The sequence below is a fragment of the Medicago truncatula genome, chromosome 3 (genome assembly GCF_003473485.1).
Source record: "Medicago truncatula cultivar Jemalong A17 chromosome 3, MtrunA17r5.0-ANR, whole genome shotgun sequence".
Lineage (NCBI taxonomy): Eukaryota > Viridiplantae > Streptophyta > Magnoliopsida > Fabales > Fabaceae > Medicago > Medicago truncatula.
Genome location: NC_053044.1, coordinates 58,651,860 through 58,679,753, shown reverse-complemented (window position 1 = coordinate 58,679,753; position 27,894 = coordinate 58,651,860). Strand labels below are relative to the sequence as shown.

Below are 27,894 nucleotides of genomic sequence, written 5' to 3'. Positions count from 1 at the left end.
ACCCAAACTGGGGTAATCTGTTCACATGGGGTGAGTAGTATTAATAATACTGATTCCCTTCAAATCAGCTCTACATCCTAACAAAATAGGAAACAAACTGTCCTACTATTTACAACACTTAACTTTCATAGGATATCCGAACAAAACATTTAAAATTCAACAAACATATAAAAGTATGAGAGGAAAACAAGTGTGTTATGAATTTTTCTATGATTCCATCACAATCCAAACATAGTTTCTTCTTCCTCTTTCATTACCGATTTCGACTAGGAGTACAGAAAAATCAGTTATACAAAAATATACCAAATAATATCTAAGAAGTTTCTAAATGAAAATCATAGATAATATACATGAGTTATAAAAAGAATATATCTAACTCAATAACTCTACACTTCAGGAGGTTCCTATTTCATCCCTTCCTCCATTTTTGCATAAGTCCCTTCTTGTCCCGACCATTTCCATAAACCTTTAAAATCTTTTCTGTATCACCCATAAACTTTGAATAACCCACAGCTGGGTACAATACCACCACAAGTATACATTGGGAATAGCACACTCCACAAACCATAATTACAGAGAATACATTTCTTTCGCATAAGAGCTGAATGAAGAAATTGCATAATGTGGTTGCTGCTTCCAATGACATGATTTCAATATGCCACCCAAACATAGGGTGACAGATTCTCCAGGCATTATACAAACACCAATCAATCTCAGTTTTTTGAGAAGCCGTTTTATATCAACTCCATAACAATCCGAATTATTTGGCACGGAAGTCATTCCGAAATATGGTAAGGTTTTGAGTAAACTTATCCCTGTTTTTTGAGTCTATGCTTAGAGTAACGTCTGCCATAAGTTTATCAAAACATAGAGAGAGCCGCTGGTGGTGATCCACTGGCTGCAAAAGTAACCAATCCGAGTTACGCAACATAATGATAGTGGAATAACATGGTATTTAAAGGCTAAAAAATCTGAACCATTATTGACTTCTATTAGAAAGTTACTGTTGCCACTTTGATGTATTGTCTACACAAAGAAGTTGTTATATTGTAAACAGTTATCATCAAATCCAACGGAGTTTTTCACACGACAAGGTTATGTATAGAAAGATATCAACACAAAGGGTCTCTGGGTCCATTATGTTAAAAATTTACATAAGAGGATCCATTATATTACATAAATAAAAAATGACAATTAAAAATTCTATAATCCGACTTTGAAGTTAGGATGAGAATGAAAATACCTGTGATGACAAGATTTGAGCTTTCAAATCAGAGAATGTCTGCAAGTAAATGACAGCTCTCAGTTTGTCAATCAAATAGAGTATAACTGAACTTCTGTTAGCAATCAGCTAATAAGGATGCATATACTTTTATTGTGTATAGGATTACTAACAGGCCAATTCAATGCCTAAATTAGAGCACTAATTAATTGGACAGTAAACATTAATCTAGTATGTTGAAATTAAACTTCAAGCTGGAGGATATACAACATTAAAACTGCTTGCATAAATTTTGAGAATAGAAAAAAGGATTTGAAGGACCATTACCTTCTCATTTATGAGTATCAAACTCAACATTGGCCTGCTTAGACTCCATTGGTTGCCACAGTCTTCAAACAATAAGATTTCAAACAGAGTCTTCAAAATCTAGGCATGAAGAAGACACCCAAGTTAGATAATGTCAACAGCCCCCCCACCCCCCAAGAGGAACCGATACAGATGAGCAGAATGAATTAGACGCTATTCTATGATTTGAAGGTTTGCACTGCATTAGTGTGTAAGTTGGAACAAAATGAAGACATATTAAGATTATCTACAACAGAATTTTTCCAGATTACCCGAAATAGTTTTACAATAAATATTAGAGGAAAATTAAGAATGAATGTATGTTTAACTGACTAGAGAGCAATAAAATTTTAAATATATTTACTTCTGGGAATAGAGTGGGACACTCTGCAATATGACGAGCAAGATTGACAGATGCAGGTAAATTTGGAGCCTCTCCCATAGTGATGTTGTTAAAATAGAGAGCAGCCAAATTATCAACAGCGGATGCACACTGTGATCAGAAATTAAAAGAGTCGGACAACAGCACAGTTACAAGAAACCGAAGACAATAATATTTATGGTAAAGGAATCCTCTGAAAAGATGTGATTTAGACAGGAAGATGCAAATGATATGTAACCATAACCTGTGATGATATACTTGTATCCAAGCCTTTTAGACCAGATTCGAGGGAGGCAACTATATGCATAAAGGTGTTCGTGTCCAGGCTCAATATGAAAGTGATGTGGCTGTTGAACAAAACTTCCAAGAATGCAAAATAAGCCCTTGTTAGCTGCATTAAAAATGAAAATCAAGTGAGCATTCACCTTAATATTTGGCAAGCTGGCACAAAACTTGTCGGACACAAAATTCAGACCTAGATAATCTAGGATAACTGTTGGATGAACTGTGAATAATTTTATAGCCGAGAGACTTCCTCACACAAGAACTATTGGGTTTGAAGCACTGACAACATGCACTCTGTGTGTGTGTGTGTGGTGGGGGGGGGGGGGGGGGGGGGGGGATGGTTAGCTCACTTGGTTGAGCTAAGGGATTAAAGGTCCATGCTTAGAATCCTGGCAAGGGAGAAACAACTAACATACTAACATTTTCCATTCAAAAAAGAAAAGGTACCACAAAGGTGAACTATTATGGGGGAATTATTTACAGGAAAAGTAGTAATTTCTTCGGCTCAAAGGTTGTCAAACTTAACTGAGGTTTTCATAGAGAATCTAACAGGTAAACAACAAATCCTTCAAAAAAGTTTTTAATTGATGCAATCATTTATTTTAGTTTTAATCTTCATTATATGATTGCAAACTAAATTTGAAGAACAGAGAGTGTGTGCATAGCATGCGGCAAGAAAATTGTTTGCACACCTTTCGATAGGCCAATATATCGGACATGGGAATTGACAGAGTCATCTTTAGAGCAGCATCAAGTGCATCGGATAGAGCTCTGTCACCATACAGTTCAAACACACCAAAGTTGACATAGTTTCCTGCAAGGGCTGTGACACAATTTTGTTGGTACATCAACCGAATGATAAGAATCACCATGATCACAAAAATTATCACTCATCATAATAGCACCGAGAACTTAGGATGTCAGTTCAGATTGAAACCAAAACAACTAAAAGACCCATATAGCAATGATAAAAACAATGTAAATGCACTTAATCATAGACAACTATTCCTGGGTAGAAGTTACAGACTCTGCTCAAACTTCCACCAAAGAAAGCTTAATACATCTTGCTAAGAAGTGCAGGTTGCAAGGGGAATATCCAGGTGCACCTTTTTCTATTATGGAATTGAATGTCATTATGTCCGTGAGTTAAACAAAGATATAGGCATCCTAGTTGCATTTTTGAATCCCCCCTCCCAATTCTTTTTATCTAGTTTGTATATTTTATAAAGAGGACATCTTAAGGGCTTATTTGGTTTGAACTTTTTTTTCTTTCTGCTTTTTATTAAAAATATATAGATTACACTTTGTTTCACTTTCTCAAAAACTTGCACTCGCAAGTTAACCTGTAAGTTGGATTTAAGAGTCTAGGTCCCAAATTTTGGTTAATTAAGCACACAGTTGGATTTGTGCAGACCGGTCAGACTGGCTCAAACTACTTCATTGGCTCACGAGTTAGTAAGAGGAAAAGAAGTAAAAAGCCCACAATGCAGAGCTTGGTTGTGTTCAATCACAAACATGTTTAAGCAACATTCTTCATCAAAACTAATAACAAACTCATGAAAATCTTTAGACCTTTACTACCAATTAGGGTTACCTCCGACAAAGACTTCCGGAGACATTTGAGCAGGACATCTCACAAAGATCTCCAGCAAAACTCACTCAAAGTTTGATGAAACATCCACTGCTCAGCGACTGCATAGAGCAACACGTTTAAGTTTCCAGCTTCCTCATTCTATGAATGAGCTCAACCTTCCCACTTTTTATCTCTTAATCTTGCTCTTTATGCTACAAGACACAGCTACTCTTGCCAATTATTTGTTGCACTTGGCTTTTATCTTTTCAGTTTTCACCATTTACTTTATTTTTGATGTATGATTTGTTATTCATGTGGTATGCTCTTAACTAGTACTGATTTACTATCACACTTTATCATCTAGTTGGGAATATTTTCTTATAATTGCGTTTCTTAGAATTCATGATTAGAGGCAACTCAATCCCATTAAACTGGGGAGGATTGCCAAAGTCTTGTCAGCACCACATAGACCGTATTTATTGTAAAGCAGATGACATAAAAATGAAGGATAAGTAATATCCCAAAGGCAGTCCTAATAAATATTTAGTGCAAGTTTAGTTAATGATAATTGTTGAAGTTGTGGGATTTTAGATTAAAAGATGGGAGAAAATAATAAAAATTGTGAAAAATATTGATAATTACTTGATACTGACTTGACAGTAGTAAGATACAAAAGACTCAATAATACGGATACCTGTTTATAGGGACACATAGATTCACAAATAAAAAAATAAAAATAAAAAGGAAATCAGGAAGTTAATGATATGAAAATTAGTAAGAGATATGAAAATTAATCCCAAGACTTGACAGTAGTAAGTTAATGATAATTGTTGAAGTTGTGGGATTTTAGATTAAAAGATGGGAGAAAATAATAAAAATTGTGAAAATTATTGATAATTACTTGATACTGACTTGACAGTAGTAAGATACAAAAGACTCAATACTGATACCTATTTATAGGGACACATAGATTCACTCAAAAATAAAAATAAAAAGGAAATCAGGAAACAAAAAGTAATAATTAGTAAGAGATATGAAAATTAATCCTAAGACTTGACAAGTAGTAAGATACAAAAGACTCAATACTGATACCTATTTATAGGGACACATACATAGTTTTAAAACTCGGCTCGGTCATCGACTCGGTGGGGGTACTGGGTCAATGGGTCAATGGTCGAACCACTGAGTCATTGGTCGAACCGCATGACTGAATCGGAACCACTCGGATGACTCGGTCCTTAGATTAAATTTATATAGTTATTTAACCGGATTAACTCGGATTGAATCGGTGACTCGGTCACAAACTTAAATAATTAATGAGTGTTGTAATTTAAAAAAAGTTTACATTTAAGGACAAAAATAAAATCAAATGGGTGTTTAAATATATGGACGAAGAGAGTAATACATATTCAAATAAATATAGTAAAATAAAAAAATATGGCAAGGGGTAAACTGAAATATCGATGATATGGCAGGGGTGTAAACTGAAATTCTATCAAATTATAAGGGGCGAAAGTACCTTAAATTTTGTAATTTGATGCCATGAAGGTCCAAAATAAAAAAATCTTCAAATTATAGGGTTGGAATCTAAACAATTTTTTTTACAGGGGGTAAACCGGAAATCGCTAATATTACAGGGGGGGTAAACATATATTAACCCTAAATATTATTTATATTCTAACAATAATCTACTAAAAAATCTTATCAAACTAAAACTTTCAGGAGATATGTATGTGCATACTTGCTACTGTAAAAAGAACCGCACTTGACATCAGACTATGCAACCCAAATAGAAATAACCAGACATGAGTAGGATTTTACCTCTTGACAGTATTGTTAAACATATCCATATTCCTTTGTACTTGTATGTATATACATCAGCAGCATTTGGAAGAGTCAAAATTCTAGATCCATAAGCGACAATCAGTTTACTGACTTCTCTGAAGAGAAGTATTCCATTTGGAGAAGAAGAGTCAAATGTCAAACGTTGAGCTTTATTTAGCACAAACTCAGCCATGAACTTCAACAATGGGGTCGTAACCTGCAGAATCAAGCAAACCATAAGTGAAGAAAGAGGAGCAAACGTCAGAATAAATGAATCAGAAACAATTCCCAGTATAAATTAATGATAATGTGTTAGGCCCCGGAATAAACCCTCATTTAAGGATAAAATCCTGCATGTCTATTATAGGAAAAGACGGAAGGTTGTAAACTAACTGTACATAGTTAGTTTGTTAGTTAGTGGTTAGGGGTAGTTGTTTTCTGATCGTATCTCATACAAATAGGACTAAACCCCTCCCAATGGAGTAACAGCTGCTGATGAAGAAAACCAAAGCAGCAAAGAAGCAAATCTGAAAAGGGGAAGAACGAGATAACGTCCATTGTCAAAGATTGGTTCTCACAAATTTACCAAGCTTCTGCCACTGAAACTTCCATGTCAGAATTTTCTCTTCTTTAAAGCTTAAGCTATGAGGTCAAAGTTGAAAGCTCGTATAAGGGTTGTTATATCTCTAACACTCTACAACTAATAAAGAAAACTTTTTGACAATTTTCAATAACAGCTTTTCTAACAAATAAAATAAAAAGACCCAACATTATTTGAGGTCCACTAATTAAACTAATCGATATCAATATAATGGCCAATATACTTTTTTTTTTAAGAAAATGGCCAATATACTACTCTTCCAATTTGGGTTGGAACAAACTCAAGCCTACAAAACCAACTTGTAAGGTGAGGAAATTGCTCTATAGGCCCTGTTGAATAAGAGAGAAAAGAGAGACATATGATGAAATACCGTGTGTCTGAATAGCACAACGGAAGATTTATTATATAGAAGTAAGTAGCTTGGGGCCTAAGCTATGATATATTTACACAATGAATATTCATCATAATATTATATCCTAAGTAACTTAGAGAGTAAGCTAAAATATATTTAGAGCATAAATATAATTATTTACTATATATTTATATATCAACACTCCCCCTGGAGCATATACATATATAACTTATTCTAGGACCTCGCAGAGATTTTGTAAAAACATCTGCCAGTTGATCATTTGAATTGACAAAGCTTGTGACGATGTCTCCTGATTCAATCTTCTCTCGGACGAAGTGGCAGTCTATCTCGATATGTTTGGTCCTTGCATGGAACACTGAATTTTAGGCGATATGCACGCAGCTTGATTATCACATATAAGCGTCATTGGTCGTGCTTCTTCGAATTGAAGTTCCTTAAGTAGCTGCTTCAACCAAATGAGTTCACATGTTACTAGTGCCATGGCCCTATATTCTGCCTCAGCGCTTGATCTTGCAACTACATTTTGTTTCTTACTCTTCCAGGATGTCAGGTTTCCTCCAACAAGTACACAATACCCAGAAGTGGATCATCTATCAATGGGTGAACGTGCCCAATCAGCATCTGAGTAACCAACTATCTGAGTATGTCCTTTATCCTCATAAATGAGACCTTTTCCCGGAGCACCTTTGATGTATTTAAGAATTCGAATTAAAGCATTCATGTGTTCTTGGCAAAGAGAATTTAAGAATTGGCTTACCACACTAACTACAAAGGAAATGTTTGGACGAGTGACTGTGAGATAATTCAATTTTCCAACCAATCTCCTATATCTTCCTAAATCTGATAAAGGCTCCCCCTGATAAGGTACAAGTTTGACATTTAGATCCATAGGAGTATCAACTGGCTTGGCATTCAATATACCTGTTTCTTCAAGAATATCCAAGGTCCTTAGTCTGAAACTCATTAGAAAGATGTTGTTTTAACTGGAGTATTCCCTGTTGATCACTACCAGTTATGACAATATCATCCACATAAACAATAAGATAAATGCACCCTTGGCATGAGTGACGATAAAAAACAGAATGATCGGCTTGACTACGAATCATACCAAACTGTTGCACTACTGTGCTGAATCTGCCAAACCAAGCTCGAGGAGATTGTTTAAGACCATAAAGGGATCTATGCAGCCGACAAACCATGGTGGATGCCTCCCCCCGAGCAACAAACCCAGGTGGTTGCTCCATATATACTTCTTCTTCAAGATCACCATGCAAAAAAGCACTTTTAATGTCAAGTTGATGGAGAGGCCAATGACGAATTGGTGCAATAGATAGAAAAAGTCTAACAGATGCCATTTTGGCGACCGGAGAGAATGTGTCACCATAATCTAACCCAAAAATTTGAGTATATCCCTTGGCCACCAAGCGAGCCTTAAATCGATCAATTTTACCATCAGGGCCAACTTTCACCGTATAAAGCCAACGACAACCTACTACAGACTTCCAGGAGGTAAAGAAACCAGTTCCCAAGTGCCACTGCTTTGGAGAGCACACATCTCATCAATCATTGCTTGTCTCCACTCGGGGTGAGATAATGCTTCTCCTGGAGATTTAGGAATGGAAACAGAAGACAAAGAAGACAAGCAAGTATAATGCAAGGGGGAAAGACGATGATAGCACAAGTCAATGTAATGAGGAGATGGATTTCGAGTAGGATGTAGACCTTTACGAATAGCAATAGGCTCATCTGTGGTCGGATCCGGTAAAGGCGGTGGCGACGAAGGAGAGTCTGGAATGGCCTCAGTATCTGGAATAGGTGAGGGAACATGCACAACGGATGGTGGTTGACGACGTTGGTAAGTTTGAAGAGGCCGTGGACTGGGAGGCTCCGCGGGAGGGTCTCCAAGAATGGTTGTAGGAGGCTCCGTGGGAGGAGGAACATAAATAGTGGACTCGGGCAGAACAGACACAATAGGTTGAAGAGGAACAATATCAGACGAGGTTGGCATATCAGCCTGAAGTGGGTCAAGAGGTACATTGGAGGTACATTGGTTGACCCAAAAAAAGGAACAGACTCAAAAAATGTAACATCAGCTGACATGAGGTACCGTCGAAGAGTAGGAGAGTAGCAACGATAACTTTTTTGAGACCGATGATAACCAAGAAAGACACATTTGAGTGATCGGGCCGAGAGTTTGTCAAGACCAGGAGAAAGATCGTGAACAAAACATGTGGACCCAAACACACGGGGTGGAAGTGAGTGTAAAGGGGTATTCGGAAAAAGGACCGAGTGTGGGACTTGATTACCTAAGACTGAGGAAGGCATGCGATTTATAAGATAGCATGCCTTTAGAACACCATCCCCCCAAAAACGAAACGGAACATTACTATGAAGTAAAAGAGTTCTAGTGGTTTCAATGAGATGACGATTTTTCCGTTCGGCAACCCCATTTTGTTGAGGTGTATGGGCACATGATGTTTGATGAAGAATACCATTGGAGGACATAAAATTTTGAAATTGGTGAGACAAATATTCTTTGGCATTATCACTACGTAAAGACCGAATAGACACTCCAAATTGAGTTTTAACTTCTTGATAAAATTGTTGAAAAATAGAGAATAATTCAGATCTATTTTTCATTAAAAATAACCATGTGCATCGAGAAAAGTCATCAATAAAAGTGACAAAATATTTGGAATCAAGAAAGGATATATGACGCGAAGGGCCCCAGACATCAGAATGGACTAAAGCAAAAGGGGCCGATGCTCGTTTATTGACTCGATCGGGAAAATGACTACGAGTGTGTTTCCCTAACTGACACTACTCACAGTGCAACTCGGATAATTTAGAAAGACTAGGGACCAACCTTTGAAGTTTGAGGAGACTTGGGTGACCCAACTGAGCATGTATAGTAAGAGGGGAATCTGTGGTTGGGCATGCTGTGGATGGGTTTACGAGATAATAAAGACCATTAGACTCACACCCGACGCCAATTTGCTGTCCCGAAATCCGATCCAGCAAAAAAGTAACATTGCCTTTAGTAAAGGTGACAATACAGTCTTGCGAACGAATCAGTTGACTGAGAGAAATTAAATTAAATGGAGCTCCAGGAACATAAAGGACAGATGTAATTGACAAAGAAGGGAGCACTCTGACAGTGCCAATGCCTGTGGACTGTGTTTCGGAACCATTTGCTGTGATAATACTCAGTAAGCAACCGGATGTAGTGAGAGGGGAGGAAAAAAAATCTTTATTTCCGGTAATATGATGAGTTGCACCTGAATCAAGAATCCATGGATTAAGAGAGGGTGACATAGAGTTACAACTAAATGATTTACCGGTTTTTGCTCCCGAAACAGCTGAGCTTTGACGAAATTTTATCCATCGGAGAAAATCTTCATAAGTTGGCGTAGAAACCTTAGGAGAATTAGTGGTCCGAATGGTGTCAGATAGAGCAATCAAAGGACGTGAAGAGCGCCCTTGAAGTTTCCTGCATTGAACAATAGTATGTCCCAAACGGTGACAGTACCTGCATTTGGGACGAGTCATGGAGGTAGATTGTCGCTCCCGAGAATAAAAAAAAACAGCCCTAAGCAATAAAAAGGATCACAAACAGTGTGCTGTAACTGTCGGGAGAGAGAAAATCACACAAAACGCAAGGATACACGGCTGTTTGAACTAGAAAGCGTATACCCGTCGGTCGAAACCCAAAAATAAGACTGGATCTGGATCGTAGAGAGAATTCCGAGTCCGGAGGCGGAGAATTTTGTGGCAGGGGATTCTGATTCTGATGGTGAAGTTTGTTTTCAGAAAGTCACCGGAATGAGCAGTGGTTCGTGATGAATATCGATGCCGGAAATTGACACGGCAGTGAAGGAGTGGCAAACCGGAGTTGAAAACACGGTTTGCCGAAGAAAAAAAAAATCTCACCGGAAGACAGTGGGTCCACCAGGTAAACACGGATTAGGGTTGTCTCTCAAAAGGCTCTAGATACCATGTTGAATAAGAGAGAAAAGAGAGACATATGATGAAATACCGTGTGTCTGAATAGCACAACGGAAGATTTATTATATAGAAGTAAGTAGCTTGGGGCCTAAGCTATGATATATTTACAGAATGAATATTCATCATAATATTATATCCTAAGTAACTTAGAGAGTAAGCTAAAATATATTTAGAGCATAAATATAATTATTTACTATATATTTATATATCAACAGGCCCCTAATGTTTGATCTAAAGCCCCTCAATTTATCGGAACGTATCTTCCGATGGCACAAACCAATCATAAAGTATCTTCAGATCGGCTTTTTTTCCACCGGATGCTATCTTCCGGTCGGCCTTTTTTCAGGGTTAAGCAATCTGGGGGGCCTATACAGCAACCTTGGTAAGGTGAGGGATGTCTTTCAAATCTACACTTTTTCATTCCATATAACGTTCAATGTCACAACACACCCCTCACAATTTTTACTTCAAAAAAAAAAAATACGCCCAAGACTGGACAGCTGGAGCATGATCCGTATAGCCCAATAGTAGGTGGCCCAACGAATCTTGGATAAGGTCTAATACCATCTTAGAATTTTAGATTGGACATAACTCAACTCTACAAAACTGACTCGTAAGGTGAGAGATGTCTCTCATATATACACTTTTTTTCCAGCTATATCACATCCAAGGTGAGATTCTCAAAAAACTACTACCTATTTTCCTTTTCTACCTAACACATAATAGTTAAGTTCATTCCTATTAGACGAGTTCAATTTTTAATTTTTCTAGAAACCCAAATTTAGCGAGTGCCACAAGATTTCATTCAAATAATTGAATATTTTGATAACATATGGTGTAAAGCTGCTCATATCAAGTTTCAAGAAGATGTTTGCCTGAAGATTGTTTCTATCATAGACTTTTTCAAGTGCTACAAACTATAACCTTGTATAATAGCATCAATAGCAAATCCTATGCTTCATTACATTACTTTCTCCACCAATCTCAATGAAAGATATTGGAATGTAGATTCCAAGGTGAGAGTTTTCTTCTATCAGTCTTCTCGTTTCTTAAATCGTCAAAGGCTCCTCCTAGACAAACACATTTGAAATTCCATAACTCCTAAAGCCGAGACTCTATACCACTCCTTCTATAATGTGCTAGCTATGTGCAGCTCCAACTCAGAAAGAATGCGCCCAAATATTTTTGTTTTTGTTTAGTAGCTACTAGCTTCCTACTTCGAGAACAATCTTTTTGGAACTGTTATTATGTGTCCATGGGTGTCTCATATGTTGAAGCAGTTTTTTATAATTCATTATACTGATTTTTATAAAATAAAAATGTGGCAAAAAATTATTGAAGCGTGCAGCCTGTTTGTTTCTTTGCTTCATTTGGTTGAAAAAAATGCTGATGACTAGGACAATTTTTTTCTCCAAATGGCTTCTCAACTTGGGATAGGTTTGAGTTAATGGCTTCTCAACTAAAGGTTGTTTCAACTTACAAGTACGTAATTGAAAGACTTTCCATAAGAATTATACTAAGTAGATATAGATACTAGATCTTACGTCGATTGCAAAATCACTAATAGTTTTCAACAATTCCTAAAAGCTTCATAAATTAAATAAGGGGGGATCCATTGGACAATAAAAGGGAAAGAAGGAAAATCAGTATGCTAACCCCTCACCCTTCAATCCATCCTCATTCTTGTCCAAATGCAGAAAAAGTTGTAGGAGTGAAATGTTAAATAATAATGCAAGATTGGGAAGCATTACTGTTGTTGGTAAAGTCACAACTACCATTATTCTCACTGCTTATTATTCTAAATACCACGTAGATTTGTTGCTCGAAGGGTACAGCCTTGTTTGTAGGTTATAAAAATCCTTGTATGGTCTAAAGTAATCACCTTGAGCCTAGACCGAAAAATGCAATGAAGTTATGTAGTTGCAGTTTGGACAAGCGGGGTGAGTGAGAGAAGGGCCACTTTGGGTTATCATGTTTTATTGGGGGAAGCTTAATTTCATTGGAAAAAAAAAAGCGAACAATTGTTGCAAGAAGTACAGATGCAGAGTTTCATGCCATGACCCACACTACCTGAGAACTTTCATGGTTGAAATACTTACTACAAGAGTTGAATTTATGTGAATTTACTGGGATAATCAATCAGCCTTTTATCTTTCTTCAATCACCACATTGAATTTGATTGACACTTGATCCAGTAGAATATCTTTTATGTCATTATTTGAACCACTTCATCGGGCTCAAATACTCAGTTGGCGGATATATTCACTACATCTCTACAAGGACTGCATATTGATTATACGTGTAATAAACTGGACGCATATGATATGTCTACTCTTGCTCGAGGGAGATGACTATAATCATAACTATGTGTTTATTCTCTCATTATCATTGAGATAGTTTTGCTTAGTTTCCTATTTTTCCTTGAAAAATTATCTCGTGCGTTGTATTACTCCCTCCGGTCCTAAAAAGACACATTTAGGTCAACAAAAGTTGATGTATTTTGGGCCAGATACATCAACTTTTGTTGATCTAAATGTCTCTCATAAAAATAGGACCGGAGGGAGTATTATATTTTCCTCTTTGGAGGATTTATCGACTGCCAAGTAATATTTTTTTATAATTATCTCTAACAAACTTCTATCAAAAGCACCTTATCCTAGGAAAATAACTCAATTCCAATCATTTCAATGTTCGTATTCAACCACTTCTAGAGTTATGTCATGTTGGATTCTAACTAGCCTCGGTTGTAAGTTTTGTTTTGTGTAAATTGACCAACTGTTTGCTTTTGCTTTTATCTTAAGCTTAGCTGAACATAACTTTTTATCTAGAAAGTGCTAGTATTTTACTGCTAATTTGGTCTGCAAGTCACAATCCAAGGTGAGAAATTATTAGTACTGTCACAATCAATAGAGGGTTTGAGGCAGAATCCCCACAGAAAGATGTGACGGCTCATGGAAAATAGCTGATCACTGAAAATCCGCTATGAAAATAGTGGATAGCGTAGCGGGTAAGCAAAAACCGCTATCACCGATATGCAAAAACCCACCGCTATTGCAGTGGCAGTGGAATCACAATAGCGTATTGGCTTTCATCGCGGTTGCTCTAGATCCCGATACGTAATGGCTGTATAGCGGCGCTATACCGGTCATTTAACAGCCCTGTGCTTAACTAAAGGCGAGTAAAAAAATTACTACAATATGAAGCTGAGAATATTCAGAAAAGGTTAGGAGAAAACCAGTTGCTGTTAGCAGGACTATGTACTGTAAATTATTCCCATGGTATGATATTATGGGGTAATTCATGCTGTTTGATCTTCGGTTTAAGAATTTCTGATTAACGGAGGATATTCAAATGAAACTAACCATTTGAATGTATATGTATGGATTAAAAATTAACCATGAGATCCAATACCTCTGGGTTATCTGTCCAATGTGAGATTCCTTTTAAGAGTAGAGGCATGTGTGCAGGATACAACCAGTCAAATAGAAAGCCATAAGTCCGGCGGCTAAGAAACACAAATATGGAAAACAGGGAGGTCAGGTTAACTGCTTTCCTCATTTTCATTTTTAAATAAGACAAGCTGCGTAAATACCAACCTGTTTGTGGCCATTGCGATTCCTCTAAGGTCCCTCATCAATCCAACAAGTGCATACTTTACAGCATCTGTTCGAAACACTGAATCGGGAGTTGATTCCAAACTGAGGAACACCTAAAACAGAGAAAAATAATATTTTCTGGAGTTGATTCCAAACTGAGGAAAACCTAAAACAGAGAAAAATAATATTCCTCTAAGGTTCCTCATCAAACTGAGTGCATTCGTTTAAGATTTTCTGGAAATTAGATCTCTTGAATTTTTTTTCAATGTTAGTCAAGCTTTTGAAAAAAAAATATAGTTTTGTGATTATTGACTAGCTTTTAGAAAAAAAATCTGCAATTGTAACTACTATTTTAAATAGAAAGAGCTTTTAGCAACTGTAACCCAACAAAAAATTGATTTTACTTAATATTATAATCTCTAAAAAATAAATTGATTTTTACACGGCTTTAAAACTACTTTAAGCTTTTTACACGGCTTAGTAATGAGGAAATAGATGAAAAAGGACAGTGTAAGCATATCAGCAAGATGAGTGATAACGTACCTGCTGAAGAGGATCCATTGAAGATTTAAATTTCACAGAGCTATCCTCCATGAATATCAACCAGCCAATAGTGTAATAGAAAGTTGTTCTGCTGCGGGAGCACTTTTTTGCTTCCAAAAATGGAAAATGTTCTCTCTGAGAATAATTTTAGTGAAAGGAAAGAATGAGGACAACAATGGATAAGATTTTATATCCATGCGAAGAAAAGTGGAAAATACAAGGGGCAGGGAAGGCGACCCCTCCTGCACAAAAAGGGGGAGATGGGGGAAAACAACATTGTTGCCCCATTCTCTGAAAGCTTAACATCAACTTACATCATCTTTTATTTACAGAAATAGAACTTTGTTAGAAAGATTAGTGAACCATGTGAGGGGGGTAATCCCTCCAAATCAGATTGCGCAAAGTACATATGAATTCAGAAAGTATAAATGGCAAAAAGGTCTTATATATTTGTAGTAGAGCCCCTTGAAACAACATTCGCAAAACTCCATACAGAAGCGGAGGCAAATAAATGTTGGGAAAAACAGCACAAGCAACAAATTTACCCACACACTCAATGATATTCGTTGGAACGCACCACAAAGAAGTTAATAAACAATATACCACAAGCATTTATGTGGTTTGGCACCTCATGCCTAAGTCCATGAAAACCCTCAACAAATATATTTGCTATCTTAAACAAGATTTTAAGATTGTAGTCCACTAAAGCTAATAGCTATGTATCACCTTACAAGCCCAACTACTCCACTCAAGAGTTACAATGAATAGCATACACTTACTTACTCACAAGAGAAGAGACTCAGACCACTACAAGTGATTGCCCACACTTTCTCTCTTGATCTTGGATTGGGATACCCATCTTCCTCAGATGATAAGGGACATGACTTCCATTCATGAATTCAACTTGGTGGACATAAATTGTCTCACCTCTCCAACTGACCTCTCTTCATGATAGTGATATTCACGAAGAGTCAAGCCCTCCACCTATTGGAATATACTCTTGATTTTCCACCCATTTACATTAATATTTACTATTGTTTGGAAATTTGATTTGATTTCCCAACAAGAAATAACATGTGTCCAAAAAAGAGTGGAGGGGAAGAGAGATAACCCGACAGTTCCCACCACTTCACTACCATCAAATGCACCAGAGTACAGTGTAAACTGCAAGGTGCCACAAAGTTTTGGCCTCATTTTTTCCAAAGCCCTTAAACGTAACCGTCAAAACATGTTTTAAAATTGGACACATTTCATTCCTCGATTCTGGATTAGCTACAAGTTTACAAGATTCAATTACAACCAGGGATTTTAGTTTGCTGGCATTCTTGTCACTTGCATTTTTGAAAGAGAGACTCTCAAGACAAGGGATACTCTTCAGCAGAAAAGAAATTAAAAGGTGGTTTATCTCATATTAAGAGGAAATATAAAGGGCAAGTTAAGTCCATTATCTTTTTTAGCAATTTAAATCATATCGGCAGTTGAATGATAATCCAAACACAACTCATCTTGATAGCTAGACCGATGTCCTACGAATCAGCTTCTGGATTCTGGAATTCTTGACAAACCAAAGTTGGAAGTTTTAAACCAGATGAGAGAGTTTTTCAATATTCCCCATCCAGTTATATTTTTTTACCAAAAATAATTCAATTATAAATTGCTGAAAATGCAATATAGCCAATCCCAGACAACAACTATACAAGAAAGAGCAATAACCAACTCCCAATGGAAAATTTATGAACAATTGACAAAAAATATACTCTACCGTATGATTGGCAATGATAAATTTCACTGTGTCCAACTTCATAAGTAGCTTGCCAGTCATGTAGCTGTTAAAAGAGAAATCAGTAAATTTGGATGTGGATTGTCTTAACCAAAAAAAAAAAAAAGGTAGCTAATATTCATCTATCCATCAAAACTAACCCTGATGCAAGCTCCAAGAACAAACTTAAGGTGTGATCAATGACCTCTTCACTCTGAAATTAGCGCAAATACAACTAGTGTGTTAGACAAGCAAATAACTCGTGGAAGAGGAAACGGGAAGAACAAGCTAAAAACGGACCTCGGCGTAGCACTTTAGGTTAGTTGCTATCTTGCCCACGATCACATTCAACAGTAATAGATGATCATGCAGGCCAAGGAGCTCTGATAACCGGGCATATAACTGCTGCAACATAAATAAAGAAATTACATACATAAAGATGTGCGGAAAGTTAAATTTATGTTTGAATCAATAATTGAAACATTATATTACCTTGGAAGAATGAATTGCCTGGTCTCCTACATAAGACTTGCGGAAATGCTGAAAAAAAGTAAGTATTGCCCTATCAAGTCTTTGTTTGCTTATTTCACAATATCTCTGCAAAATGCCAATAATAAGAACGGATAAGCAATATATTCTTCTAAAGCATATCATTAATTAGATTCTGAAATTCCAAAAACAAAAACTAGATCCATATGATAAAAATACAGATGCAAAATATTATAACAGAAGAATTCTGCAAGAAGATGAGAGAGATTTCTCTTCTCTTATATCTTATTTATAGAAAAATATTAGGTCTAGTAGTTCCCCAAAAGAGAGTAATTTTCACTAATTGAATTAAAATTAAAAAAATTAAGACAATAAAAGAGACCAACAATGGATTGGTCCAAATGGTAAGGGACTTGGGCCCCTTAAGCATGTGATCAGGGAAGGATTCCTGGTGCATGTGTATGGAAAAAATTTGGTTGGGAGGGAAGAACCCATTGTGTGCCCCGCAGGTTCCCCGACGGAGATTAGTTACTACTAAGCGGTGGTGGAAACTTCGTACCAATATCATGGTAACCCGAAAAAAAAAGACAATAAAAGAGCCCAGCTCATTTGTCACAGAAGTGTCTTATATTTAATCGTAAAAAATAGCCATGCTTTAATCCCTGGAAGATGTATTAATTTTATCCATTTGATCACTTAACGTTCACATCCCTAATATCTGTCTCCCTCCATCAAGTCTAATCCACAAATCCCTCAGTTTAATTGTTTGTTTGGATGGAAGAACTAAAACACTAGGAGTTTTGACTCATAACTTTTAAGGATGAAATTGATAAAACCAATCTGCAGGGGACAAAAAATTGATAACAGAAGATGAGAGAAAAAAGTAGAACTAGGGAAGGATAAGATATCCACAGAAAAGGTAGAAGAAAAACCAGTAATAATGTAGAAAGAATAAAATGCACCAAGCATTTGGTAGAAAGGAAGAGGCATAAATATGTCCATCCATTAGTTGAAGACAATTCCTATTTTTCATTTCAAAAATTTTGGTACAAAGAAAGAGGCAAAAAAAGTGTAGAATACACTTACAAAAAACTCTTTGAAGTTAAGCCCATGGGTTTTACAAGGGCATTACTATCTCAAAATAATACTAAATTTTCATGATTTATCTTGTTCTTCTGCCACTCACCTTTTTTTCTTGCGATGAAGGATGCCACGTCCTCTCCAACTATGTATATAACTGACTTTCTTAGTTTCCTTATTTATGTAGTTTTCAACATTAAATTTTAAATCTTAACTGTCATGTAAATAATTTCCTTAGTTTCCATAGTCACGTAATTTTCAATATCAGATTGTAAATCTTGTACATTTATAATTGATTGTACTGAGAGAATGCTCATGCAACTCAGTAAACTATTATCCCATCTCAAGGGTTCTCCTTCTCCTTTTTTTTTTTTTTTTTTTCATGTTTGTGTTCATCCCTCACTCTTTTTAGCTCACAGTGAATTTGATCTCTGTTTGCTGGGTTATAATATTTATCACAAAAACAGCAACAGCCAAGTCTTATCCCACTAAGCGGGGTTGGTCAGCTTCATGGATCAAACGACACCATAATGTTCTATCATATACCATATTTCTATCCAACTCATTAATCTCTAGATTTTTCTTAAGAATTTCTCTTAAGAGTTTTTCTAGGTCTTCCTTGGCCTCTAGTGATTTGACTACCCTCCTTCCGATCTACAGGCTTTCTCTATACACACCCAAGCCACCTAAGCCTTGTTTCCACCATCTTTTCTACTATAGGTGTTGCACCAACTCTCTAATGTTGTCATTACTAATCTTATCCCGTCAAGTCTTACCACACATTCATCAAAACATCCTCATCAATACTACGCTTAATTTATTTTCATGTTGGTTCTTGACAGTCCAACACTTTGTCCGATACAACATTGTCGGTCTTACAGCTGTCAGATAAAATTTTCCCTTCAACTTGAGTGGTACTTTTGTATCAAATAAAACACCTAACGTCCTCCTCCATTTCAACCACTAAGCTTGAACTTGGTGGCTAACATCTCTTGAGATATTAAACCGTGTAACTTGTGGTATGCTATGGTCACCACCTTTCACATCTGAGCTAGAATTGCTCCAACTTTCACTAAAAAGAAATTCTATAACTCTGTCTTGCTTCTACTCAGGCAAAAGCCATACGCTTCCAAGGTTTGTCTCCAACCTACCATTTAATTCCTCCCTCGACTCTTTGGCTAAGTTTGTATTTTTGAGTGTTTAGTATAGATTACTAGAAACTATTCAGTAAGTAAAACCTTTGGTATCATCTAACTATCTTTTATAGGTTTTTGGGGGGGTCAATCAACTATTTATTAACTATATCTTCAGTTAAAGTCTGTTGTGATACAGATTTAAAGCCTAAGGACTGAAACTAATAAAAAAAAGTAAACAAAGAGAGATAATCCATGCCTCAAGCCAAGCAAATAAACTAATGTTTGTGCCAGTATACCTGACTGTGTACTCCACTGTCAGTTACGTTGATCAACTGCAGAACTCGAGCTGAAATTTCGGCATCTAGCACTTCCTGAGATTCCACACTACATATAGAAATATTATGGTGAAACATAACATTAAAAACAGGTTGACATGCTTATGAACACTGCTCGGCTTATTTGACAATTGAAAACATTCCAATAGATGAAAAGGTAGGAGCCAAAATGTTTTTACCTACATCCCGTGCATTGTTTTATCTTAAGAATTGCTGCAACAATGTGAACAATCCAAGCGAGTTTGTCTTCAATCACAGAAAGGTCATTGCTATCACTAACCTGTAATCTTGCCCTTTCCTATTTCAGTCATTGAAAATAGTCAAGCATCAATTACTAACTTATGTTTCCCAACAAATCGGTACAAAAAGATAAAAGGGTAGCAATCAGTGAAAGTTATAACCACACCGTGTATATTTGCAGGACAGGCTCTGTTATGTTTATTATAAATAAACTACTGCTTTCATACTGCACAATGAATGCAAAGGAGTCAAACGACCACAATTGTTAAAAAAATGCAACACAAAATAAGTTAAGAGTCTTCAATAATTGAAGGCATCCCTTGATAGAAACGATTTAAGAAATAATAGATATCCCCATTTCTCCATAGAAACAAAAGCTTTGTATGAATTTGGAGGACTTAAATCAAAGTTGTCTCTTAATGGTGACCCCTTAATTGAAAAGGTTGGCCTTAAGTTTAGAATTCAAAATCAGAGTGGTCTAAACCAGGAAGATCCAATACACCATTTTATGTTAAGCTTGATGGCAGGTTTATTGAGTAGAATGAATTGAGGGTTTTAGATCACAAGCTTGTTCAAAACTGTGTGGCTAGTTGCTATGGAGTTGAATTTTTAAAGGATTTTTGAGAGAAAGTTGCTTGCTTTATGGAGGATTTTCCTCTCCTTTACAGTTTCTTCTCTAGAGGCATTTTTTTTTTACAAAATCTTAAAATAGAAAGAAACAAACTCCTTAAAAAGCCAATATAGCATTCCACAGCTCCCACCAAGATTAAATCATTTATGCTATAACAGATATGCACCTAAATAGAATTCTGTAATTTCTGTGTTTCTAGCTACAACTTGTATTTATAGTTGTATACTTGTATTACAATAAATACATTTAAAGCTTAATGAATAAGCACTAACCTAGGAAGTTGTATACTCTAGGGATATTAACAATCAATCTAGGAAGTTGTACATTTAAAGGAATAACTACAGATTTTCTTAATTCTAAAAAGTAGGACTAACTATATCAATTATTTATTGCATTTTAAACAAGCACGGAATATGGAAATGAGTTTTCACTTCCAGTTCAGGTTTATTTTAGTTGTCTTGTTCTGCAACTTTGTTTATATCCTCCTTTGGAATCCATCTTGCATTCTCAGTTAATTATTTCTTTCATAAAAAAGATAAGAATGATAACATAAAATATATAGGATTACCTGAAATCTGCATAAATATGGAAAGCAGTCTAATTGATCCTGAAGAAGTTCAGCATTGTCTAAGGGGTTCTCAAGATCATCAGGTAATCCAGCCTGTAAAAAACGACAGCAGTTATATTTGAAAGTAGTCTCATTAACAGAGGTGTTAAACAAAATGCATAAGGCCTGGAAGGCAGCAATCAGTAAAAGATGAACGGATAATTAGAAACACCTGCACAGAATTGAATCTTGATGTGATGAAACTTTCAGTAATCTTAGGAACATATTCATCCAGTAAGCTTGGCGCATCACCCTTCAAATATGGAACAGAAGACACCAATCTGGACCACAGCCCTAACAGGTAGTAGACACTGTTGCTGGCCCACTGACATGAAGGTATCAACTTAATCAATATTTCACGTAACTTGAATAACCTAAGTTGAAACTTCGATGATTTGTGACATTTATCTTATTGAAATTCTCAGATGATCAGCATCCTGAATTTTGTTTTCAAAGGTGGGTGTAGCAGTGCCGTTATTCCAAAGATAAATTGGCTTAAAAAGACAAAGTATGTGATTTTTGAACAATAAATCATGTATTATCAGGAAAATTCATAAAAGTGACACATTAATTAACCTGCCATGATTGCAAAGATTTGAGAGTGAACTCTGCAACTAAACGTATCCAATCGCTATAGCCTTCCACATTGACAAGCTCGGACAACTGCAGCATTTATTTTACAAATTTAGATGGAATAAAATAAAGAATATGAAAATACTTAATACTCCACCAAATTTTATCAATAAAACTGTCTATGCATAACAAGCTTACACAAACTAACAAATCAGAAAAACAAACAAAAACTAGTAAATAATTGGCCATTGTGCAAGTATTTAAAGTGTCAATTTGGGCGATGCACACTGCCCTTCTAAGCCAAAGAATGTACCTAGCTTCCCCCCCATGAACCTCGTGTCCTTATGCATGCTTATGCACATTGCATAGCTACCAATTAGTAAGGAAAATATTTTAATAACTATACACTAACACCATACACAAGATTTACACAGCTCGATTATATTGCACCACCATCTAGCCACATCATAATATACCTTTTCAAACACTAAGAAAATATCCATCGTGGTGAAATATGATTGGATGTTTGTACAATAATAGTGTGAAATATGATGGGATGTTTGTATAAAATTACAAAAAATAGATATTCCACAAATGGAGTAAAACAGCACAAAAACCTACCTGGTAATTCACTCTGAACCGGCCAAGAAGACGACAAAACTCATGGTAATTATCATGATCTGCAAGACCTGCTTCCCCAAAACAGTCAAAATTATAAATCCATGCTTAACAAGGAAAAACAAAGAAATGAAAAATTAAATAAACAAAATATTGCTTGAAAACATATACGCAGGATATTTCTTATGTTCAACTTCTATTTTCGTAACATTTTTAATTTGCTAAACCAGGAGGGGTTTACTTTGGATTTCCCATTTTAATGCTATTAAAAACTAAAGTATCATTGCATAAATTCGACTAATAAGTTTCCTGTGTGGTGATTGATGAGAGACATCCACACAGTGTCATCAATGACAGATTATGGAAGTAAGTAAAAAATCCAACATAGAAATATAAGACAGATGGCACTCCAACCTATGATGGAAGCATAGTAGTGAACAATATAAAAGTATAATTGTACACACACACACGTAAAAAAGTGAAGAAGAAAAAAATTAAAAGCCAAAAAATCTAACAACGAAAGTCGAGAATCATATACTAAATTGATAGAAAACATATCATTAATCTCATAATCACAATGTCATAAACTACAAAAATCCATATTGATCAAGTACAAGACATCAAAGCCTCTGTCGTAAAATTTAAAAGCAAAAAAAACTAAAATTAATTAACAGATAAAAAAAAAAAAAACTGAAATAAAATAGAATATACAAATAGCAGTACTAGAAAAACAAAAAATGTATGTCGAGAACCATAATCATAGAATAAAATTAATAGAAAATATCATTAATCTCATAATCAAGATGTCATAAAGCACTGAAAACCTAATTTTCATCAAGTTCAAGACATCAAAACCTCATTGTCATGAAATTAAAAGCAAAACAACTACAATTACAGAAGAAAAATAATGGAATGAACAAATAACAGAATTAAAAAATGCAATTAAAAAATTTACAGTGCTAGAAAAACAAAAGTGAAAAAGCAATACAATACAAAAGAAGCAAATAAAGAACAGAAAATAATTAAAAAATAATAACTGATATAATTTACTAAAGGAGGAAGAATAGAGAAGAAAAAAATAAATGTTCAAAATAACTGAAGATGGTTATTTTTTAAATTTGGGCTTAGGTCTCATAACACAACTCCAAAAGCTAGCTCAAGATGCGATGATTTTACAAGTGTATTATTCTTGTAGCGCTAACTCATAAGAAAATCCGAATGTGGATTTCTTCCATTTGAAAATAATCAATTTTAAAGAATAGTTTTCTATTAGTTTCCTTCTAATAGTTATTTAAAAAAAAAAAAAAAAAAAAGCCTCGTGTTTTCTATAAATAAAAACAAAAATATTAAACAATGTCTTGGATTAAAATCCGGGACATTACAGTATACGAACTACGTTGTCCGTATCCCCGGTCAATTATAATAGCTTAAAAGAATAGGACAGCACATGGGGGAATTTATTTAAAAAAAAAAACTTAAAATAGAAAATCGGATCAGAATAGGGAATCACACCGGAGGACAGTTCTAGAGAAGGTCCCCAACGAATAGTAGTCGCCAAAAGACAATAAATGGCAGAGGGTGTTAGTCGCCAACCGCGAAGTTCAAGGAAGGAAACTCTACGGCATGAGGAAGAGTGATGGCCATTTTTGAAACACATAGGAATAAAGAAAGTTCTTTGCATTCAATTTTGGGGTTTTACACCCTCTTGGAACTGGTTTGGGCCGCATGATCCAACTATGTTTTTTCCCTTTTCAAGAAATCTATGCAACGGACGCGTGGTCTGCATGGCCCACCATACAAAATCCGCTATGCCATAGCCACCATTTAACAAAACTGATCCACATGCAGTTTATTTTTCTGCAAAGGCGGTCCACATGTAGTTTAATTTCAGCTATGAACAAAACCTAACCAAGACCTTCCACCTAGGTTGAACAAGAGCTTCTATAAGTTACTATACAACCTGTTATCGCAAAATTTAGGTTGGAACTCTCATTTCCTACACTGGCGGATAAAATACAACTTGATTGGTTTGTTGATGAGGCAGAAATCGAACAACTCGAGTGCAGGGATGAATTTCCCTGATGCCTAATCCGTATAAATAGGTAAAATACACATGTGGTCCTTAAAGTGATTTAATTGCACTGGATTAGTTTTTAAGTTTTTTTTTTCCGACTAAGTTCTTTAAGTTTCAAAATGTACACATGGCGTTGTTAACATCCCTGAGGCAAACCCACATAGGGTTTTGTACCTTTCTTTGAAGTCTACATTTACTGCATGAGATACCAAACTTTAATCCCTACTCATGAACAATCGAAGCGAAAGCATAAATTTTTCTCCTCTGGTTGGGTGTCATTAAATTTTGCATCTTGCGAAGATTTGTTAGGGTGCTTCTCCTTTAATTTTCAATATGCATGTAAAAACTAGTTCTGATGTCATGAGCTTCGACCAATCATCACCGAGATCACCAAAACAAGCTGTTCATTACGTGCAACCAACACCAGCATGTAACAGCCTACGGATTCAACTATGCAGAGTCCTTCAAGGGACTCTCGCAATGGTGACACATCTTCAACTACGCAACCAACACCGGCAAGTAACAACCCCATGGGTTCACCCACATCAATCCTATGCCCAACATTCAAGGGCTTCCTCTTCAATTGAAGAAGAAGGAGAAGAACTCTAATTAATTTTAATTTGAGGTTTTTTATTTTTAATAAAAAGTTATTCAGAAAAATAAATATTTTTAACTAAAATCCTATTTTGACATACCACATCAGCAATGTTGTGGATGCATCAGCATTATTACAGTCATATAGACTTTTGTTAACAGAGTTAAACGAAAACTCAAGAAAAGGGGCAACGCCTGAACGTTTTGAGACTTAAAACACATCATTGGGAAAAAACGTAAAGAACTAATATTGTAGAATCTTGTTCAAAAAAATAAACTAATATTGTAGAATTAAATAAACTTAAAGGACAATTGTATACATTTTGTCATATAAATATGTCTATATCTGTACGAGAGAGTGAGTGTGAGAGAGAGGGGGGTTTTATTGTATAACATAATATTACCAAAAAATAAGTGGAACAAATGTATTTTGCTTACACATGCAATAACGAAATATAATATTTTTCCGGTTAGGCGTTACAATGTAAAACAAGGAAAGACGTAACAAGCGTACAATACCTTGCCCTGTTTGCAGGATTGCTTTGGTTCCAGTCATTAAGTGGGCCAAAAACTTAGAACGGGCAGCATCATTGGTAAACAATGAACGTCTTACAGACGCTAGGCGCACCAAGCACTCCAGTGCCTGGAAAGGAAAATAGTTATTCAGAATATATATTAACCAATTGTGAATCGATTAAACACTTATTTTGTCAACTTTCTAAAATGACCTACATAAAACAATAACAAAAGAAATTTATGTCTAAAGCAAAATGTAAATTAATCTGTGAATAGTATTTTATATTGGAATGCAATTTTCATGACTTGAATATGAGGTCTGACTAAGTACACAATCAACGAAACAAATGCATGACGTACAGACCTCCTTCGAAAGAGGGGCCTTTGTAATGGCATAGTAATCAAAAAATAGTTGCAACGTTGAAGAGTCCTCCAAAACTGATTTCCAGGGAGATGGAATCTGCAAACGGCCATATTTACAGCATAATAAACGAACCAGTGTAGAAGGAATAAGGTAGGACCTCAAAACATCAATTAAACTAAAAAGAGAGATACCTGAACTGTGCCAAACTCATCTGAACTTTCATCCACAGATGTCCCCACAAAATCAAATGATAAACATTTCAAAGAAAGAGAGAGTGCCAGTTCTTGCAATTGACTGATGGCTGCAAAATACATAATCACAACTCTCAAACGAATGATCACTATAAAGTAGTAAAGAGACAGGGGAAAAAATGAAGCATGAGTATAGCCATTTTACCATCATTCTTCAACTGGCCCAATGATGTTAAAGATATCTGAAATATTTGAAAAAGAGATTGGTCCCTAAAGGAGCAAGCTACCCTTCGATGCTTTGTTGCAGGTAAACCAGCATTCGCCTGAGACAGGACACAGAAGTCTATGTAGAATACAGAATACGGAAGTACTGAAGATGTTAAATGTTGTATGAGAATAATGTGATATCAAACATAATGTCTAACCTGATTCATCTCGGAAATAAGCTGATTCAATATCTTCAAACCAATGGCATAATGACCGGGAGTTGCCTAGATAGATTACAAGAACAAAAGTGTAAAACGACCTGAAACAAATGAATTAAGATGAAATGGATTAAGATGAGCACCTGACTCAAGAAATTGGTAGATTCTTTGACAAGGTCGCGGAATCGATCATCATCAAACCATCCAAATTTGGTGACTCGACAGAGAAGTTGGATGAGAGAAGCAGTCACAAAAGGTTGTAACTCAGGTCCTCTGGTGGCGAGATAGTTGATGAGATAGGTCCCTAACAATTAACATTAACATGCATTGCAGCAAAAAAAAAAAAAAGAATGAATTGAATTGAATTGAATTGAATTGAAGAATGAAAAAAAGAGATATGATTAAAATTAAGATAACAGCGTATATACATACATATATCAAGACGGAGTTTCAAATCAAGACTGTGATCGGTGACTTGTTTCAACAAACTAGAACTAGCAAGCATCAAAGCATAAGGTGTCAAAGCATGATCAAGAATGTATTGGCATTGGGAAATGTAATCGGTGTTCATAGAGAAACATTTCAGTGTGTTCTCGGCGTGAGCACGTTCAACTGAATCCTGTGAATTGTAAAGCCTCTCGCATAATGCTTCAAGTTGTGCCAACTCCATCGCACCACCGTCGGCAACCGTGATTCTCTCAAATCAAATCAAATCACAACTCACAGAAATTCTCAAATCGCATTTGCTGTTGTCGATCGATCTATCTTCTCTCAATCGCTTTCTTCAATTTCTTGGTTGAAACGATTTTTGCATTTTCTACTTCTAATGCGCCCCTCGTCAAAATGAATATGCTCTCTCTTTTTTTCTTTTTCTTTTTTATCTTTTTCTTCAAAGGCCGTGTCATTTTTTTCTTTTTAATTCTTTTTTATTCTACATACCATGAAATGACCATCAAAGAACAAGCATTACTTCACCCTAATATAATAAAATTTTAAAATCAATAAATCAAATCAAATATTCAATCATTTTAAGGGAATGTAGGAGATTAAGATTTTAAAGGACAATTTTTTAAAAAAAAAGTTTTTGAAAATTTTAAAAGATTTTGTAAAATTTTAATGACTTTCATAATTTAAAATACAATCAGCATCTTTAATTTGGATTTTAATGGATTTACGTCATAAGATTTTAAATGATTTTATGGATTTATAAGATTTTATGAATTTTAAGGACTCGTTGAAAAGAAAAAAAAACACTATCATAATATTCTCAATACAAACTCTTATTTTTTATGAGAGGGGTAAGGGAGAAGAAATAGAAGAGAGACGGTAAAACTTTGAAAGAAAAACAATCTTAAGTAATTTCACTTTTTTATGCTAAAATTTCATTAGAAAATCCCACAAAAATCCATCAAAAACCAATTTATTAAACAATCTTTCGAAATTTGAATGATTTTGAATATCATGAGACTTTTTTAATTGATGAAGAGTTTTGATTGAATACCTCGTGACTTTT

The 27,894-nt window shown here is 35.5% G+C and overlaps 1 protein-coding gene across 2 annotated transcripts; it reads right to left on the bottom strand.

The window, feature by feature from the left end:
* Nucleotides 1-148: 148 nt before the first annotated feature.
* Nucleotides 149-27,051, bottom strand: LOC11418457 (exportin-7). 2 transcript variants are annotated; one of them, XM_024778792.2, is made up of 28 exons: nt 26,814-27,051; nt 26,525-26,685; nt 26,382-26,447; nt 26,162-26,279; nt 25,957-26,066; nt 25,766-25,861; nt 25,405-25,528; nt 22,221-22,288; nt 21,603-21,689; nt 21,199-21,351; nt 20,988-21,080; nt 19,955-20,014; nt 19,728-19,846; nt 19,510-19,597; nt 17,001-17,105; nt 16,809-16,913; nt 16,670-16,722; nt 16,512-16,575; nt 14,750-14,884; nt 14,207-14,319; nt 14,022-14,115; nt 5,629-5,848; nt 2,927-3,057; nt 2,194-2,340; nt 1,932-2,060; nt 1,550-1,648; nt 1,244-1,282; nt 149-898 (listed from the first exon to the last, which is right to left on the bottom strand). In XM_024778792.2, exons 1-28 carry the CDS (start codon nt 27,049-27,051, stop codon nt 761-763), a joined length of 3,153 nt encoding a protein of 1,050 aa, XP_024634560.1. In that variant the 3' UTR covers nt 149-760. The 2 variants fall into 2 exon arrangements, with proteins under 2 accessions (XP_024634560.1, XP_003604057.2); XM_003604009.4 differs by having other exon boundaries at nt 761-898; nt 16,809-16,910.
* Nucleotides 27,052-27,894: the final 843 nt, after the last annotated feature.